General features: G+C 45.7%; 1 protein-coding gene across 3 annotated transcripts in view; it reads right to left on the reverse strand.

Annotated features, from left to right (window-relative positions):
* zmiz2 (zinc finger, MIZ-type containing 2) overlaps positions 1-14,990 on the reverse strand; it is a 64,619-nt gene that overhangs the window by 18,279 nt on the left and 31,350 nt on the right. For all 3 annotated transcript variants that reach the window (XM_047371890.1, XM_047371891.1, XM_047371888.1), the window contains 4 exons: positions 2,916-3,134; positions 2,526-2,738; positions 1,317-1,400; positions 984-1,161 (listed from right to left, as the gene is read on the reverse strand). In XM_047371890.1, the coding sequence (XP_047227846.1) occupies positions 984-1,161; positions 1,317-1,400; positions 2,526-2,738; positions 2,916-3,134 (694 nt within the window). The remainder of the gene's footprint in view (positions 1-983; positions 1,162-1,316; positions 1,401-2,525; positions 2,739-2,915; positions 3,135-14,990) is intronic.

Genomic DNA, 14,990 nt, shown 5'->3' on the forward strand with positions numbered 1-14,990 from the left:
TTCAAGTGTATGTCAACACAATGACAGGGAGGAAGTGATTGCTTTCACCCATCATTCTGGCAAAGGTTAAAGACAGTTTCCTGACAATTTAAAATTTACCATTTCAAGTTGTGGAAGATTAGTGGAAAACGTTTAAGGCAGTTCCCAGGAGAGGATGCTACATTGAGTTCACCTCAAGGGTCAAACAGTGCTCCATTCACAGAGAATACAAACATCCCTGGGATCTACAGGGGCATCTTTTATAGGGTTACACACTAAAAATTGTGAAAGTACAATTCAAAGAACAAAGTGTGATCAAGTGTGGCTTGTGTGGAAGATTCCCAAGAGAAAGGCTCTTCTCTTTAAGGAGAAAACTAAACTATGAGTTAATTTTGAGATGTTTGGCCATAATGCTCCAAGCTAAATCTGGAGAACTGCTTGACAGTTATTATATGGGGATCTTTTTCCAGATGTATCTTGAAGCATTCCATATGTCTCTGATAGTACATTTTAAAGACATCTCCAATAGGACTGGGACCCCCTGCAGTCATTAAGTCAACCGTGCAGTCTGTAAACCAGAGTATTCTACAGGTAAATGTGAGGCCGTCTGTCTGTTTGCTACTGGTTTACAGAAATTCAGTCCTGACACAATGATCAAAAGTGCAAGTGAAAGTTTGTATAATGGTCAAGTCAGATATGAACATGGTTTAAATAGTGTTGCATGGCTTTGCCTGCAAATCTTAATAAACTTAAGGAACATTGTGGACACAATTCTTCTATAACAATATAAGAAGCTGAGGAGGTCACAGAGAAAACAACCACCAGTAGTTACTGGAGCTGATGGTGCTTCAACAATATCCTAAACCCTGGGTGTGGATTGTTTCTCCCAGCGTTTTGGTTCAGTTCTTGGTAAAAAATAACATGATTTAATATGTCATGGGTGCTTCATCATTTGAGGCTGTATCAGTCTAATTATAAGCTGCAAACATTTAACCCTGACTGACCTGTAGAGGGTTGCTGGGTGCTAATGTTGGCTTTGGAGTCCAGCGGAAGGTAGGGAGGCTTGGTGTCCTGGCCTGGGGAAAGGTAGGGGGGGATGGAGCTCCCTGGCGTCATTGGCGGGGTGGGATTCCCTCCCATTGGTGAGCTGGGGTATCCAGGTATCACTGCACCTCGACCCGGCTGAGAAGCAAAGATGAAAATAAGTTAGAACTTCAAATCCTCGCATATAAAGTTTTGTTATGTTTGGTACCCCTTGTAAACATGTGCTTAGGCTAGAGTCAAACAGAACATGTAAATTTAACAGGTTAAAGGAGGGAGAGTCTTAAAAGATTTACCCCGTTAACTGCAGCCTGTGTGAAGGCATTGTATCCCCCGGCTCCTCCAGATGGTAGGCTGCCCTGGCCATTAAAAGGCTCTGACTGGAAGCCATAGAGAGGAAACACAGTATTCAGATAATTCCTCATCAAACCTGATGCAAAGGAGTTCAGCAGGAATGCTGAAAATAAACACAGGGTTGCTAAATGATTCTTTCACTCTTTAACATGTTCAGATGTGGGGCGGCACTGGTGGTGTAGGGGCGAAAGCGCGCGACCATATACAGAAGCTACAGTCCTTAAATGGCGGCTGTCCTGGGTTCGAGTCCCGGACCCGGCAACATTTACCGAATGTCTCCCCCTCTCTCTACCCCTCTTTCCTGTCTACCTACTGTCAAAAAATGGAAAAATAAAGGCCACTAGTGCCGAAAAAATATCTTTAAAAAAAAAAAAAAACATGTTCAAATGTTACATTTAGCCAAATATCAAAAGTAAGAAATCAGAGAAAAAAAACAAACATTCCATAACTGACCAAAATGCAGTTAATTAGAAATGCATTAGAAAATAAAATGTCAGAAACACCATATTTTTCTTTACTTACATGGTATGAGCCTATAGTACACTCTATGTACTCTAGACTTATTTCCCAGTCCTCCCACTCTACCCACTACCATCATTTAAGCCTATTGCAGCTATCCTTTTGCTACGAATCACCCTGGACACTCCACTCTGCCTGAACTATGCTCTCCATCTCTGTTTTTTACAACACAAACTAAAAACTGGACTTTTTAATGGCCTTCTTGCCACTCTTCCATAAAGGCAAGATTCGAGGAGTGCACAAGCAATGTCTCGCCTCTTGGCTGCTTCCCCACCTGAAGTCTAAAAGGTAATTGGTTGTAGCCTATTTTTTTTAGGGGTATCCGATCTGGTCTAAAAATAAATGCACAACACACTTTTCAGATTTTCACTTGTACAGAATTTTGAAAACAATCTACCATTTTCTTTCAGTTTCACAATAAACATTATTTTGTGATAGTATATAACATTCCAATAAAATACATTGTAGTTTGTAGTTGTAACCTAAGAAAATGTGAAAGAAATGTATGAGTATGTATACTTTTGAAAGGCTCTGTTATTTACTTGTTTGACACGTTTACAAATCTATTCAGCTTTGGATGATATTCCATACTAGTCAACCCTTCGTCTGCAGCACAGTGAATCTGATCTGACCTTATAAAACTGCGGAGGATTGGGCTGGCCGGCACCAGGAGAGAACTGCGTTGGGTTGTGGGTTCCAGATGTGTATGGTACCATGTGAGGCATCCGACTGGAGGGGTAAGAAGGTGACGGCGCACATCTCTGCTGTGGACCAGTGGGGTATTGCAGAGGCTGGTTAGAATACCCAGGCATCCCCCCGGAGTTGTATTGTTGCCCTGGGAAACCCTGGGAAAAGGGAAGATGGTTAAGTCTCTGCATAGGTTTCACAGGTATAAAAATTCCCGGGATGAGACCTACAGAATACTCCAATGTGTTGTTAAATTTTACACTGCAAAAAATGTTGGGAAAAAATTAAAAGCAACACCTCAAAAGTGAGGAAAAACCTCCACCGATGTCACTGACCTCTGAATGAAACGGCCGTTTGAGGCCTTGCTGACCGCCTGAGAAGCCTCCGTGCTGGGGCATCCTCTGAGCCTGCGCAGGGTGAGAGGGATACAAGCTACCTGTGGACGGTGGCAGTCCAGGCCTCAAGGGAACCATCCCACCATGGTTTATTCCTGGGGGGCCACGGGGGCCCGAATGCGACAGGAACTGGTTGCTATAAGGGGATGCTCCAGCCATCTGACCGGAAAAGGGAAATAAAACAGGAGACGTAAAAACAAAGCTTGCTGGTTCTTTACCACAGCCTGGGCAGCTCATAGAGTACAGGGAGGAAAATTTACTGATAAACTAATGAGGCCAAGTTACAAGGAGGTTGATAACCTCTACCAACAAAAATTCTGTATCAGGAGATCTGCAGACATGGGCTATGTAGGTTGCTAAGATATGCTGTTCAGGGAAACATGTTCTACAAAACAATAATAATACATTTCTATGACAAAAACTGTTCTAGCAAACTCAGCAAAACCAGGGTTTCTGCAAGTTGTAGCTGGTTAATTTTATAACCATTGTCTTTTACATCTAAACCCTACCCTAAATTCAGAAACATGACTGAGTAACATTCTAACTCAAATACCTAAAGTAACTTGAGCAAAGTAAGTATAATTTGGTCAACTTAGCTTGGTGTTTTGTTGGTTCTACATGTGAGTCAATTTGCACTTAAGCTACCTAGTTCAAAACACCATTTTGAAGGAACCAGTAATGGAGAAGATAACAAAAATGCTTTGATTTCTTTTGCAGGTTTGTCCAAAAAACTCCATGTCGGCTGTTATATTCCCTCCGATTCACTGGCCTGTTTGTTGTCCTCCATCATGAGCCTTACAGTTTTGACATAGGATAATAATACCCTAATTCCTAGGTCAGAACTACAACACACAGAACAAATGATTGCTGCCAGTGCATGTCTTAAAAAAGGAAAAAAAAATCAAAATTAATGAAGAAATGAAAGAAGACATTTAAGATATACAGTACAGACCAAACGTTTGGACACACCTCATTCAAAGAGTCTTTTGTCTTTATTTTCATGACTATGAATATTGTAGCTTCACACTGAAAGCATCAAAACTATGAATTAACACATGTGGAATTATATACTGAATAAAAAAGTGTGAAACAACTGAAAATATGTCTTATATTCTAGGTTCTTCAAAGTAGCCACCTTTTGCTTTGATTACTGCTCTGCACACTCTTGGCATTCTGTTGATGAGCTTCAAGAGGTAGTCACCTGAAATGGTTTTCCAACAGTCTTGAAGGAGTTCCCAGAGATGCTAAGCACTTGTTGGCCCTTCCTTTTGCCTTCACTCTGTGGTCCAACTCACCCCGAACCATCTCGATTAGGTTCAGGTCCGGTGACTGTAAAGGCCAGGTCATCTGGCGCAGAACCCCATTACTCTCCTTCTTGGTCAAATAGCCCTTACACAACATGGAGGTGTGTTTGGGGTCATTGTCCTGTTGAAAAATAAATGATTGTCCAACTAAACGCAAACAGGATGGAATAGCATGCCGCTGCAAGATGTTGTGATAGCCTTACTGGTTCAGTATGCCTTCAATTTTGAATAAATCCCCAACATTGTCACTAGTAAAGCACCCCCACACCATCACACCTCCTCCTCCATGCTTCACGGTGGGAACCAGGCATGTAGAGTCCATCCGTTCACCTCTTCTGCGCCGCACAAAGACACGGTGGTTGGAACCAAAGATCTCAAACTTGGACTCATCAGACCAAAGCACAGATTTCCACTGGTCTAATGTCCATTCCTTGTGTTCTTTAGCCCAAACAAGTCTCTTCTGCTTGTTGCCTGTCCTCAGCAGTGGTTTCCTAGCAGCTATTTTACCATGAAGGCCTGATTCACACAGTCTCCTCTTAACAGTTGTTCTAGAGATGTGTCTGCTGCTAGAACTCTGTGTGGCATTGACCTGTTCTCTAATCTGGGCTGCTGTTAACCTGCGATTTCTGAGGCTGGTGACTCGGATGAACTTATCGTCCGCAGCAGAAGTGACTCTCGGTCTTCCTTTCCTGGGGCGGTCCTCATGTGAGCCAGTGTCTTTGTAGCGCTTGATGGTTTTTGCGACTGCACTTGGGGACACTTTCAAAGTTTTCCCAATTGTTCGGACTGACTGACCTTCATTTCTTAAAGTAATGATGGCCACTCGTTTTTCTTTACTTAGCTGCTTTTTTCTTGCCATAATACAAATTCTAACAGTCTATTCAGTAGGACTATCAGCTGTGTGCTGTATCCACCTCCTGCACAACACAACTGATGGTCCCAACCCCATTTATAAGGCTTGAAATCCCACTTATTAAACCTGACAGGGCACACCTGTGAAGTGAAAACCATTTCAGGTGACTATCTCTTGAAGCTCATCAACAGAATGCCAAGAGTGTGAGGAGCAGTAATCAAAGTAAAAGGTGGCTACTTTGAAGAACCTAGAATATAAGACATATTTTCAGTTGTTTCACACTTTTCTGTTCAATATTTAATTCCACATGTGTTAATTCATAGTTTTGATGCCTTCAGTGTGAAGCTACAATATTCATAGTCATGAAAATAAAGACAACCCTTTGAATGAGAAGGTGTGTCCAAACTTTTGGTCTGTACTGTAACTAAATGACAGTAAGAGATATGATGTAAAAATGTACAGCCTATAGAGACAACAAAAATCTTAAAACTTTTTATGACTCTTCAAGACCAGGGAGAAACATATATACAATCTCTTTTGAAAAAGTCCAAAAACATTGCGACTCTTGTAGAAGACACGTTTCAACAGTCAGATTGTTAATCCATACACACACATTATACAAAGTGTTTCTGTTGTGATATCAAAATTGCCGCAGTATTTCATTTGGAAGTGAAATCTGTCCCACAAAAAGCTATCCAGCTGCCGCCAGCATGTGATTTTATATGGAGAATGTAATCTGCTGCAACAAGACCCTGATGATGGTGAGTGCTTTGAGCTCGACACCCTTTTAAATCCTGCCATAGCACAAATAGCCCTTCTAAGAGATTTTAATTACATTTTTTTAACCGACTGACTTGTGGGGTCTCTCAGGGATCCATCTTGGTTACACTTCTTTTTAATCTGTACTTGCTGTCCTTGGGTTCTATTTTTAGGAAGCATAACATCTGAGTCACTCAAGGTCCCTTTTTAACTGTCTAAATGACATAAAAACTTGGTTAAATTAAAGGATTAAAGATTTTGGAGACAGACTCAGTCTCTGCCCCTTGGTACCTTACAGTCACTTTGTTGTTAGGGACCTTGGTTTTATTGTTGATAGTGCTTTTAAACTAGACAAACAGAACTCTGCAGTTGTCAAAAATTAAGGTTTTTCCAATACTGTCTAAATGCCAAAGGTTTAGCCAGATAGAAATGGTTGTTTCCAAATATGTATGGAGAAACATATTTGCAATCATGAAATACTAATAGTCTAATAATCATGAAATACTCGAATACATTTTTGTCACTCACTTCAGAAAGTGAAACTCATATTATAGATTCCTTACATATCTCCTCTCCTGTGGAACCAGCTCCCAGTTTTAGTCCGTGAGGCAGACACCCTGTCTACTTTTAAGGCTAGGCTTAAAACGTTCCTTTTTGATAAAGCTGATAGTGGCTTAGGTTATCCTGAGCTATCTTCCTTATTTTTTACCTTAGTCTTCTTCCATGTTGGTTGGAGTAAGGGGGAGTCAGGTTCAGCCTAAACCGGCTCAGTTATGGTTGAGGTGCAAACACACCCTCCATTTCTGCTACCTGTATGACCCCCTCTCTTTTCCAATGGTTATGGTCAATCTGACAGAGAGAGGTATCCCAATCGTTGTGGTTTTTAGTATAACAATGGCTATCAGTGGGCTCTAGATGGACAAACTGTCTACTTTTAAGGCTAGGCTTAAAACTTTCCTTTTTGATAAAGCTTATAGTTAGAGTGGCTTAGGTTATCCTGAGCTATCTCTGTAGTTATGCTGCTATAGGCTTAGGCTGCTGGAGGACATAATGACCACTTCCACCCTCTTTGCTACATTCTCACACTACTCTCCAATTTTGCATTATTTGTTGTTATTTCAGCTTTTAACGTTATTCTCTCTCTTTTCTCTTCCTAGAAGCTACACCTGGCCTGACTCTGTGTCTACCTGTGACACCTTTCTGGAGAGGGGCATCGTCCAAGCTTCTGCAACAAACTTAATGCTCACCCTCTACCGATGATCCACATGGCTCTGTCTTTCAGTGTTTAACCCTTCCTCTCTCCTAGACATGGCAATTGACTGAGCTTTACTGTGACTAACTATGTGCGCTCTTGGAGTTAGTGGCTCTTTAACCTTGAAAACAGGCTCGGAGTTTATCTGTTCTTTCTTTCTAGGTCAAACAACTAAAGGAGCTGCATCTATTAACATTTACTTTTCATTCCCATAGAAAGGATCCTAGATCAGTGCTTCTTTGTTCTCTTTGTGTCTCTGCTCTGTTCTCTCAAAACCCCAGTCGGTCATGGCAGATGGCCGCACACACTGAGCCTGGTTCTGCTGGAGGTTTCTTCCTGTTATAAGGGAGTTCTATTTCATGCCTACTGACCGCCAGAGGGCGGTGCTGAAAGCACTGAATGTTCATCCGAGGCTCTGTTCCTTATTTCTTCTCGCGTGCTGTTCATATGAGCTTTGCTTCCCCGTTGCCTGGACACCCTGTCGCTTGCTGGCTGGAGTTGCGGTATTTTCGCCCTCCTAGGGCTGCAACGGGTTGATCTTCGTGGAGGATTTCTGCAGGTAAGTTTGCTGTTTGTTGGTGACAGTAGTGTTCGTGCCCCCTTTCCCAGTTTCTTGTTACTGTGTCTGTGGTGTTATTTGGCTCTATACCTGGTGACGGCAGCGGTGTTCGTCCCCTCTCCCAGTGTGCTCGACCATGTGGTCCGTTTCAGCTCACGGCGTTAAGCCTTCCTTAAAACTGTTTGATTTACAAAACTGTTTGATTTTTATACCCGGTGATGGCAGCAGTGTTCGCCCCCTCACCCAGTGTGCTCGACCGTGTGGTCCGTTTCAGCTCACGGCGCTAAGCCTTCCTTAAAACAGTTTGATTTACAAAACAGTTTGATTTTTATACCTGGTGACGGCAGCGGTGTTCGTCCCCTCTCCCAGTATGCTCGGTGTGTTTTCCGTTTCAGCTGTGTGGCCTGTCCAGCTTGCCAGTGTAAGCTGCCTTTAGTTTTGTTTTTTCTATACCTGGTGACGGCAGCAGTGCTCGCCCCCTCTCCCAGTGTAACAGACAGTGCGGTGTCTGTTTTTCTTAGTTGTGCCTGGCTCTTTTTGTTTGCCTGCTCTGCTATAATTGGTGACGGCAGCGTTAGCGCCCCCTCTGCCGATTTTAGCGTATTTACTTTCCCATCTGAATTTGGGTGAGCCTTGTTTTCAATCTTGGACATGGATGGCTCCCACTGCTGCATGGATTGTGGGACTGTGCTTCAGGCAGACGATGGCCATGACCTGTGTCCTACCTGCCTTGGACATGATCACTTGGTGGAGGCACTGTCTGAGAACCCCTGCATGAAGTGTAGTTTCATGCCCCGTGCATTGAGGGTGGCTCGGTTGGCCCAGTTGTGCCCTCAGGAGGATGCTCAACTTCCGCCCTCTGGGCAGGTGGCCCCCCTTAGACTTTCAAAGCACCATGGTGAGACCACAGTATCTGTGCCCCCCACTAGGAGGAAGCGAGCCAAGCCTGACCAGGGCCTGGTAACAAGGGTTGAGCAGCTGTCGACAGAGTTGGCAGAGATGAAGTCGTTGCAATCGGGTCATTCTGACGCCTCACTTCCAACCGCTGGGCTCTCTTCCCCATCCATGCCTGATTTGTCTGTGGAGGAGGATGTTTTGTCTCTGGCCGTGTCGGCATCTCAATTTAGAGATGAGGAGGAGGCGCAGTCCTGCCCAGCCTCTGAGACTGGCTAATTTTCTTCGCAGAGTGCAGTTGGTGAGCCCAGTGACGGCTCTATGCGGGAGGTCATGTGTATGGCCTTGAGGCAGCTGCAGCTGGAGCTCCCGCTAGGCTAGGAGAGGTGTCTGCTACCGGAAGTGCCTTTTTCAGGCGTGGACGGGCTCCTACTCCCTTTTCTGTCCCTCCGTCAGAGGAGTACCTGAGGGAAATGCACGCCTGTTGGCAGGACCCAAGAGCATGGTCGCGTCTCTCCACAGATGGCCGAGTGTTGGCTGCCATGCATGAGTCAGTCAAGGCAGGCCTGGACCATATGCCAGCAGTTGAACCCGCTGTTGCTTCATTGATCGTGTCACCAGATGAAGCCCTGAGTCCTGATGTCCAATGCCCACATACTCAATGTATGATGGATGATGGTGATGGATGATCTTCTGGGTAAAACATACAATGCAGGAGCGCGTGCTGGCCGCCTTGGCAATTCCATGGCACATCTTATGTTCGCCCTCTCTGCATCCCATCAAGACGCTGGTGGTGCAACTGCGGCAGTTTGGTTTAGCGACGCAGCATTGCAGGGCTTCTCCTCTGACGGAAGCATGCTGTCGGACCCTCAGGGGTGTCCCAGTCGTGCCAGGGGAGTTGTTTGGATCAGCAGCTGTGGAGGCGCTGGAGCGAACTGTTCAGGCGCGCCAGACTAGCCAGCAGCTTTCTGGCCTCCGCAGGAGTATGCCCCCTCCTCCTCAGCGCTCGAGCCATTCTTCCATTAGCCCGAGTGCTCGGCCACCACCTCAGCATGGTGATGGGTCTGTGGGGTTCTATCCCCGAGAGGTGCGGCAGAGACCCGGAGGGACTTTCGTCAGCCAGTCCGCCGCCCAGTTAGACCCGAGATCCTGTTCGCCCCCACCCCAGGGCTCCCAGGGGCAGTGGGGGTCGAAGATGATGCCACCGGGCCAGCTGTCGGACATTTTTGCCATCAGCAGCTCAGTTTCTGGGCTGCTCATACTGTGGATCCGTGGATGGCTGCCACTTTGACCCACGGTTACAGGCTACAGTTCCGACGGCGACCCACTTTCTCAGAGCAGGTCAAAATGACCATTATTGCGGACCCGGTGAAATCCCAAGCACTGGACCAGGAGCTTTCCGCCCTCCTGGCCAAGGGTGCAATCAAGGCTGTAGACATTCTGCGGCAACCCAGGGGCTACTATTCAATGTACTTTGTCGTGCCAAAGAAAACAGGCGGTTTTCGCCCCATTTTAGATCTCAGGGGACTCAATCAGTTCCTGAGGGTGCTTCCTTTCCACATGCTTACAACATCAGAAGTTCTTCAGGCTGTTGTGAAGGGAGACTGGTTTACGTCGATAGATCTGACGGACGCCTACTTTCATGTGCCTGTTGCGGCAGAACATCGACGCTTTCTCAGGTTTGCTTATCAGGGTCGCCATTGGCAATTCCGGGTGCTCCCGCTCGGCCTCTCCCTTTCCCCAAGGGTGTTTACTCGGTGCGTTAAAGCGTCCCTCTCTCCCCTGCAGGCCTCCGGAGTCAGGATTCTTCCGTATTTGGACGACTGGCTCCTTTGCGCCCCCTCTCGGGCAGGTGCCGTTCAAGATATGTGCCGCCTTCTTGCTCATGTGTCGCAGTTGGGCCTCAAAGTCAACTTGGCGAAGAGTTGCCTGGTTCCGTCCCAGACAACCACTTTTCTTGGGATGCTTTTGGACTTGACAACTATGAGGGCTCGTCCATCTGTTCTCAGGGTGGCCGACATACTCCAGTTGGTCAGTTAATTCAGGCTGGGCAGGCGGTTTCCCTACATCACCTTCCTGCACCTGCAAGGCAAACAGATTTTAGTCACTCGTGTTGTGCCCTTGGGTTTGCTCCTTCTTCCACCCAGGAGGGATCAGCTGTCCCAGTTGGGCGGACGGATATGGCACCCCGACCCTCAACGTCTCCGGCTGTGGGCATGGCCACTGGGAGGCTGACTGGGTGTTTGGACCCTGTCAGGCACACTATATTGAGTGCTAGGGCACCCTCTACTCGTCAGTAGTATGCCAACAGATGGCGTCTTTTTTCGCAGTGGTGTTTTGGCCGCAATGAAGATCCGGTTTCTTGTCCGGTGCCCACTATTCTGGAGTTTCTCCAGTCCCTGTTTGATGAGGGCCGCTCTCCTTGGACTCTCAAGGTATACGTCGCAGCAATTTCATGTCATCATGCATCTGTTGATGACCCAACGGTGGGGAGCCACAATATGGTCTCTCTTTTTCTGCGTGGTGCGCGTAGGTTGCGCCCGCCGCTGGTTCGGAGAGTTCCTGATTGGGATCTGCCCTTGGTTCTCGAAGCTTTGTGCTGCTCCCCTTTCGAGCCTTTGGTGTAGGCAGACCTCAAGTGGCTCTCTTATAAGACTGCCTTTTTGTTGGCTATTGTTTCGGCTAAGAGGGTTGGCGAGCTGCATGCTCTTTCTGTAAGTCCCTCATGTTTCCGATCGGGTCCAGATGGTTCTGGTGTTGCCTTGTGGCCTAACACTGCGTTTGTGCCTAAGGTGTTGTCCAGTTCGCGCCGTAACCAGCCATTGAGATTGGCCTGGTTTCGGCCTCAGTCAGGTGCAACAGCGGATGGGTCTGAGTTATTGCGCCCAGTATGGGCGCTGGAGGCATACGTTGCTGCCACTGAAGCTGTTAGACACTCAGATCAGCTTTTTCTGTGCTATGGCGGTCCCAGGCTGGGTTGTCCCCTTTCTAGACAACGTCTCTCCCACTGGATTGTGAATGTCATCTGCCACGCCTACAGTGCAGGACACCGTCCACTGCCAATCCATGCGAAGGCCCACTCTACCAGGAGCGTCTCTGCTTCCTTGGCTACTATGAGGGTGGTTCCGCTGGAGGCCATATGTGCTGCTGCATCGTGGGCTTCGCCAAGCACATTTGCCAGGTTCTACAATGTTAATGTGGCCGCGCCTCATCCCCTGGGCCAGGTTCTTTTGCGAGGCTCCGCTGGGCCCTCTTAGTGAGGTATGTGCTCAGGATTCCTCGTGACATGGTTGGTATTAGTCATTCAGTGCTTTCAGCACCGCCCTCTGGCAGTCAGTAGGGATGAAATAGAACGAAAGTTACGTATGTAACTACGGTTCTATGAATCCCGAATGACCGCCAGAGATTCTCTGTCACTCAGCATCCTTGGTTCTGCGAGAAGATTCTGTAGGAACAGAACCTCGGATGACGTAGGCATATACAGGTCCTTCTCAAAATATTAGCATATTGTGATAAAGTTCATTATTTTCTATAATGTCATGATGAAAATTTAACATTCATATATTTTAGATTCATTGCACACTAACTGAAATATTTCAGGTCTTTTATTGTCTTAATACGGATGATTTTGGCATACAGCTCATGAAAACCCAAAATTCCTATCTCACAAAATTAGCATATCATTAAAAGGGTCTCTAAACGAGCTATGAACCTAATCATCTGAATCAACGAGTTAACTCTAAACACCTGCAAAAGATTCCTGAGGCCTTTAAAACTCCCAGCCTGGTTCATCACTCAAAACCCCAATCATGGGTAAGACTGCCGACCTGACTGCTGTCCAGAAGGCCGCTATTGACACCCTCAAGCAAGAGGGTAAGACACAGAAAGAAATTTCTGAATGAATAGGCTGTTCCCAGAGTGCTGAATCAAGGCACCTCAGTGGGAAGTCTGTGGGAAGGAAAAACTGTGGCAGAAAACGCTGCACAACGAGAAGAGGTGACCGGACCCTGAGGAAGATTGTGGAGAAGGGCCGATTCCAGACCTTGGGTGACCTGTGGAAGCAGTGGACTGAGTCTGGAGTAGAAACATCCAGAGCCACTGTGCACAGGCGTGTGCAGGAAATGGGCTACAGGTGCCGCATTCCCCAGGTCAAGCCACTTTTGAACCAGAAACAGCGGCAGAAGCGCCTGACCTGGGCTACAGAGAAGCAGCACTGGACTGTTGCTCAGTGGTCCAAAGTACTTTTTTCGGATGAAAGCAAATTCTGCATGTCATTTGGAAATCAAGGTGCCAGAGTCTAGAGGAAGACTGGGGAGAAGGAAATGCCAAAATGCCAGAAGTCCAGTGTCAAGTACCCACAGTCAATGATGATCTGGGGTGCCGTGTCAGCTGCTGGTGTTGGTCCACTGTGTTTTATCAAGGGCAGGGTCAATGCAGCTAGCTATCAGGAGATTTTGGAGCACTTCATGCTTCCATCTGCTGAAAAGCTTTATGGAGATGAAGATTTCATTTTTCAGCACAACCTGGCACCTGCTCACAGTGCCAAAACCACTGGTAAATGGTTTACTGACCATGGTATCACTGTGCTCAATTGGCCTGCCAACTCTCCAGACCTGAACCCCATAGAGAATATGTGGGATATTGTGAAGAGAACGTTGAGAGACTCAAGACCCAACACTCTGGATGAGCTAAAGGCCGCTATCGAAGCATCCTGGGCCTCCATAAGACCTCAGCAGTGCCACAGGCTGATTGCCTCCATGCCACGCCGCATTGAAGCAGTCATTTCTGCCAAAGGATTCCCGACCAAGTATTGAGTGCATAACTGTACATGATTATTTGAAGGTTGACGTTTTTTGTATTAGAAACACTTTTCTTTTATTGGTCGGATGAAATATGCTAATTTTGTGAGATAGGAATTTTGGGTTTTCATGAGCTGTATGTCAAAATCATCCGTATTAAGACAATAAAATACCTGAAATATTTCAGTTAGTGTGCAATGAATCTAAAATATATGAATGTTAAATTTTCATCATGACATTATGGAAAATAATGAACTTTATCACAATATGCTAATATTTTGAGAAGGACCTGTATAGCCTCTGTGGTCATCCATTGTCACAGGTGTGACTCTGTTGGTATAATTACTCGAATTGCGAATGGGCGAAGGGAACATTCAGTGCTTTCAGCACCACCCTCTGGCGGTCATCCGGGATTCATAGAACCGTAATTACGTACGTAACTTTCGTTTTTCCTCTCCACTGTCGCTACATGCATGCTCAGTATGAGGGATTGCTGCAAAGTCAACGCCAGTGACTGTCCACTGTCTCTACAGTGCTGCTCATCTGCTCATCTGGGAGGAGGGAATGCTGCAAGTCACTGACTGGATGCTATCTGCTGGGTTTCCTTAGATAGAGAACCTTTTATCCAATTTGAATAAATAACTGAATCTGACTGCACTGTTCAATAATTAGGATTAATTGGAATGTATGTACCTGACTTTTGTGAAGTGCCTTGAGACGACATGTGTTGTGAATTGGCGCTATATAAATAAACTAAATTGAATTGCATATAGAGTGAACTATTTTAAGCCACCATTTATTTAGATTTTAATAATAATTATTTTAAACAAATGTCAGGGTTCTGAACAGTATGCTTACAGGTCCTTCTCAAAATATTAGCATATTGTGATAAAATTCATTATTTTCCATAATGTCATGATGAAAATTTAACATTCATATATTTTAGATCCATTGCACACTAACTGAAATATTTCAGGTCTTTTATTGTCTTAATACGGATGATTTTGGCATACAGCTCATGAAAACACAAAATTCCTATCTCACAAAATTAGCATATTTCATCCGACCAATAAAAGAAAAGTGTTTTTAATACAAAAAACGTCAACCTTCAAATAATCATGTACAGTTATGCACTCAATACTTGGTCGGGAATCCTTTTGCAGAAAGGACTGCTTCATTTCTGCATGGAGGCAATCAGCCTGTGGCACTGCTGAGGTCTTATGGAGGCCCAGGATACTTCGATAGCGGCCTTTAGCTCATCCAGAGTGTTGGGTCTTGAGTCTCTCAACGTTCTCTTCACAATATCCCACAGATTCTCTATGGGGTTCAGGTCAGGAGAGTTGGCAGGCCAATTGAGCACAGTGATACCATGGTCAGTAAACCATTTACCAGTGGTTTTGGCACTGTGAGCAGGTGCCAGGTCGTGCTGAAAAATGAAATCTTCATCTCCATAAAGCTTTTCAGCAGATGGAAGCATGAAGTGCTCCAAAATCTCCTGATAGCTAGCTGCATTGACCCTGCCCTTGATAAAACACAGTGGACCAACACCAGCAGCTGACACGGCACCCTAGACCATCACTGACTGTGGGTACTTG

This window comes from Girardinichthys multiradiatus, chromosome 8, assembly GCF_021462225.1.
Source record: "Girardinichthys multiradiatus isolate DD_20200921_A chromosome 8, DD_fGirMul_XY1, whole genome shotgun sequence".
Classification (NCBI taxonomy): Eukaryota; Metazoa; Chordata; class Actinopteri; order Cyprinodontiformes; family Goodeidae; genus Girardinichthys; species Girardinichthys multiradiatus.